The sequence below is a fragment of the Etheostoma spectabile genome, chromosome 6, assembly GCF_008692095.1.
Source record: "Etheostoma spectabile isolate EspeVRDwgs_2016 chromosome 6, UIUC_Espe_1.0, whole genome shotgun sequence".
NCBI classification, from domain to species: Eukaryota; Metazoa; Chordata; class Actinopteri; order Perciformes; family Percidae; genus Etheostoma; species Etheostoma spectabile.
The window spans coordinates 19,093,211-19,097,476 of record NC_045738.1 but is presented as its reverse complement, the minus strand read 5'-3'; the positions used below and the strand labels follow the sequence as shown (position 1 = coordinate 19,097,476).

Here is a 4,266-nt window from a genome sequence, read left to right as displayed (position 1 = left end):
CACACACACACACACACACACACACACACACACACACACACACACACACACTGTAGCATACTATTTGTAGACTGGGCTGTCTCTGCACCTTGACACACATTTAGCCTTTAACAATTGATGCACAAACTTGTATGCACACACAGTCCCACCGACTCTCTGCTCTCTATCCAGGGGATGAAGGTGTCGTGTACGCACTTCCAGTGCTCGGCGGGGGCGTTCTCCTACCTGAGAGACCATTTCAGCCACAACTTTAGCGTGGACATGAGCCACCAGATTCTTAACCTCAACATCAACCTCATGCTGGTAGGTTACACACATGCAAATAACACCCAAACCACACACGTAGACAAGTGTGTCATCAACCCGTGTCTGTCTCCCAGGGCCAGGCTCAGGAGTGTCTTCTGGAGAAGTCCATGTTGGACAACAGGAAGAGTTTCCTGGTTGCTCGCATCAGCGCTCAGGTCGACTTCTTACCATTAACTATTAATTACATTTAATTACACAATGTCATGTCCATCAATTATTACAATATTGGAGGTTAATAACTGTATGTGGTGCTGCAGGTGGTGGATTACTATAAAGAGGCCTGCAGGGCTCTGGAGAACTCAGAGACGGCGTCTATGCTGGGAAAGATTCAGAAAGACTGGAAGAAACTGGTTCAGATGAAGATCTACTACTTTGCTTCTATTGCACATGTAAGTCTATTGTGAGTGAGAGTGTGCAAGTGAGTGTGAGAGTGTGTATGTGTGTGGCAATTCAGTGCATGTATAAACATGTCTGTGTGTTGGTATTTCAATAGTATTTTTCCTTCTAAACAGCTTCATATGGGAAAACAGGCGGAGGAGCAGCAGAAGTACGGCGAGCGGGTAGGATCAAATTTCACATTAAAGATTTTTTTTTCCCCCTTTATTGTCAGGGTGGTGTGCCTTTGATACTGTTGGTCACTGCATTGTTCCAGACAGAAACTGCAGGCATTTACAAAAGAATGCATACTCAACCAATATTTGCAATATTTGTGAAGGTTTGGCAAGTAATTTAAAAAAAGAGATTTTGCGAGAAAAGCTAAAAGAAAGCTTGCATATTTTCCGGCAGCTTTCCATATGAAAATAATGAAATTCTTAACCGCTTCAACAAGCCAATATCAAATAAAAATCAAGCCTCTTCTTTGTAACTACGATGGGATGAACCTTTCTTTCTTCTCAGGCGGCTTTCGCTCCCTGGCTGTGAATTTTGCTTAAGAAGACCACATTTTTATCATAAAGAAACACAGAAATACTCAGAAATTCTAGCTCTTATTATTATTATTATTATTATTATTATTATAAAGATGTTATTTTGGGTCACAATAATCGCTTAAACTTCTCTAAGCTATTTTTTTACTGTTGTAGTCATAGTAAGCTGCTTTTCCCTCGGCTACATGTCTCCATGTCTTACTCTTTCTTACTCCTGTTTTCCACTCCCCTGCATTTATTTCTGTTGCTTACTTAAATGTTGTGTTTCCAACAGTTGGCGTACCTGCAGAGCTCCCTGGACAAACTCAGTGAAGCCATCAAGCTGGCCAAGGTAGCATTGTCCTCCCAGCAACACATGATCAGATCCTTTTTGTGTCACCAAAACTTGTCTTTTAGTTTTGTAAAACAACGCAAACACTTACACACCAACTCTCCCTTGTCTTGTTACAACCAGGGTCAACCCGACAGTGTGCAGGATGCCTTGAGATTCACCATGGACGTTATCGGGGGAAAGTGAGCAATAAGTCTTGTCACAATTTTGGTATTTTCATGTAGTTACACTGCTGTCCTTCTTTTGATCAAAACCTGTAGAAATGTATGTTGAGATGTTGTCTTTTCACCTACAGGTTTAATTCAGCTAAAAAGGACAATGACTTCATCTATCATGAGACGGTTCCTTCTCTGGAGACTCTGGCCTCAGTCAAAGGTAACAGGAAGTAGCTTCAGTGTGTTCACTCTCTTACATGCACACAGCGCCTTTATCACTGTGTGCATGCAAAGCTGCATTTGCATATAGATGTATTTTGTTGAATGTATGTATGCAGAGTAATATGAACAGCCCGCTGTGTGTCTTAGACTGTGTTTAACTGGGTGTGCCAGTGTATGGGACTCAGCAGGTTGCTTGTTACATTACTTTATAGGTTATAAAATGATTCTATAGCTTCTGCTGTAGCTGTTTTGCAATTGATGAGATTTTCTCTTTTGTCTTCTGTTGATCTATTGTATATAAAATTAAGTTTACGTGTTACTGTGCCAGTAAAAGCAGCTACTCTGTGCCCTTCTAGGTGCCCCACTGGTGAAAGCGCTACCGGTCAACCCCACAGACCCCAGCGTTACTGGACCTGACCTGTTTGCCAAGTTGGTGCCCATGGCTGCCCATGAAGCTTCTTCGCTGTACAGGTAGGCACCTTCCGTGGATGCTAAGTTAAAGATGAAAAAGAGTGTTTAGTCAGTCAGAAAAAAGCTTACTTATGTCTGTGGCTATGTTTCTGTTTTTCCAGTGAGGAGAAGGCCAAGCTGCTGAGGGACGTCATGATCAAGATTGAGAGCAAGAATGAAACTCTAGAGTGAGTGAGTGAGTGACATGGATGGACTGAGAATTGTCAGAAAGAATGACTTTAAATAACAGACATGTGATGCTACCAGTTTAAGTGCATTTCATAAAGTGATTGGGTAAATTCTTGTATTTGTCATTTTTGTATGTGTTCTCTATTCAAATTAACTAAAAATCCCACCACCCTCAGTTAATTCCTCGAATCAAAATCCGAAGATCAATTCCTACAAGAATCTATAATTTTTAATAATGTTGGTACCTTTCATGGCCATTCCATACTCTGAACTTGATGGCTTAAAGTAATAGTGATTTACTAAAAGGAATTGATTTAATAGGTTTTTTTTTTACTACGTACTGTGTCAGTATGAGCTGACTGGTCTGGTCTCCTACTGCAGGCAGTTCATGGACTCTCTGGGCCTGGAGCCGGAGTCGGTGGACAACCTGGACATGTACAGCCACATCCCTCCTGTCCTGATGGAGAAGTGTGCTGCTCTCAGTGTCCGACCCGACACCGTCAAGAGTCTCATCCAGTCTATGCAGGGTCAGTCAACACACACACACACACAGTCCATGCAATCAGTGGCAACAGATGCGCACACACACACCGCTAATACACATATGACTACAAATTTTTAGCAATGCCAATAAATTCACATGTTGACCACAAAAAGTCCTGATTTATTATACAATTGTCTCTAATTAGCTCAAACAAAAATACAAGCAGGCCTTATGATAAACAAATGATGGCTGTCACATTCCTTGGCTCTGTAGGGCTCTCCGGTGTCTTCACCGATGTGGAGTCTTCGCTGAGGGAGATCAGAGATGTCTTAGAGGCAGACGAGGCCGGCATGCGAGCCCTCCGGGAAGCTGGCGGCCCTGCTGCAGGCGAGGTGCACCCAGCAGCGCAGGCCCAGGCTCTGGCTGACATCCGCAGGGACCTGGAGAAGTACATGGAAGCCCATGAGAAGGCCAGTTTTACCAACACGGAGCTCCACCGGGCCATGAACCTGCACATCAGCAACCTGCGTCTGCTGGGTGGGCCACTGGAAAGTCTGAAAGAGGCCCTTCCCCGACCCCAGCTCAGCGAAGGTGAGGGGGTGTTTGGTTGCGAGGGTTTGAGAATGTGTGTGTAATTTTGCACAATGTGTTTGTAGTAGCCTAAAGCAGGATTTATGCTTCTGCAAAGGCTCCACGCAGAGCTTTCGCCGTAGCTTACATAAGTGGATTGAAGTTTATACTTGTGCATTGGTGTCTGCGTCGATTTTTTTAAGAGAATAGCAGGGCTGGCGTGTGTGTGCGTGGGGAGTGTGTGTTAAAGCGAGTGAGAGAGTGACGGTGATTAGCGTTGGAGCGTATACCGACTCTATATGACTATAAAGAGGCATAGTGGGAGAAACAAAGTGGCCCAATCCCAAAGTCCGGACTCACTGACTTTGGTGCACGTTCTCGCAAAAGTCGTAAGGGCTTAGGGTTGTCCCAATGTCGAATTTCAAAGGGTGTGAGGGTTTGAGTACACGCTTACCGAGCTCTTTCCGTGAGTCTGCATTGATGCAGGCCGCGTGTAAAGCAACAAACTTAAAATGAAAATTGGCAAACCGGCAAGTGTCAGCAACATCTTTATTAATCGTCGCCAAGGTAACCTGGGATCTTGTGAAGTGCTGTCCCAATCACGTTTATACCTATCTGAGCCCATGTGGCCTC

General features: G+C 44.0%; 1 protein-coding gene across 2 annotated transcripts in view; it reads left to right on the top strand.

Annotated features, from left to right (window-relative positions):
- Window positions 1-4,266, top strand: part of ptpn23a (protein tyrosine phosphatase, non-receptor type 23, a) — a 24,242-nt gene that overhangs the window by 8,167 nt on the left and 11,809 nt on the right. For both annotated transcript variants that reach the window (XM_032517560.1, XM_032517561.1), the window contains exons 6-16: window positions 172-303; window positions 381-461; window positions 564-695; window positions 819-866; window positions 1,507-1,563; window positions 1,687-1,745; window positions 1,859-1,938; window positions 2,297-2,411; window positions 2,513-2,578; window positions 2,961-3,106; window positions 3,337-3,654. In XM_032517560.1, coding sequence (XP_032373451.1) covers window positions 172-303; window positions 381-461; window positions 564-695; window positions 819-866; window positions 1,507-1,563; window positions 1,687-1,745; window positions 1,859-1,938; window positions 2,297-2,411; window positions 2,513-2,578; window positions 2,961-3,106; window positions 3,337-3,654 — 1,234 coding nt within the window. The remainder of the gene's footprint in view (window positions 1-171; window positions 304-380; window positions 462-563; window positions 696-818; window positions 867-1,506; window positions 1,564-1,686; window positions 1,746-1,858; window positions 1,939-2,296; window positions 2,412-2,512; window positions 2,579-2,960; window positions 3,107-3,336; window positions 3,655-4,266) is intronic.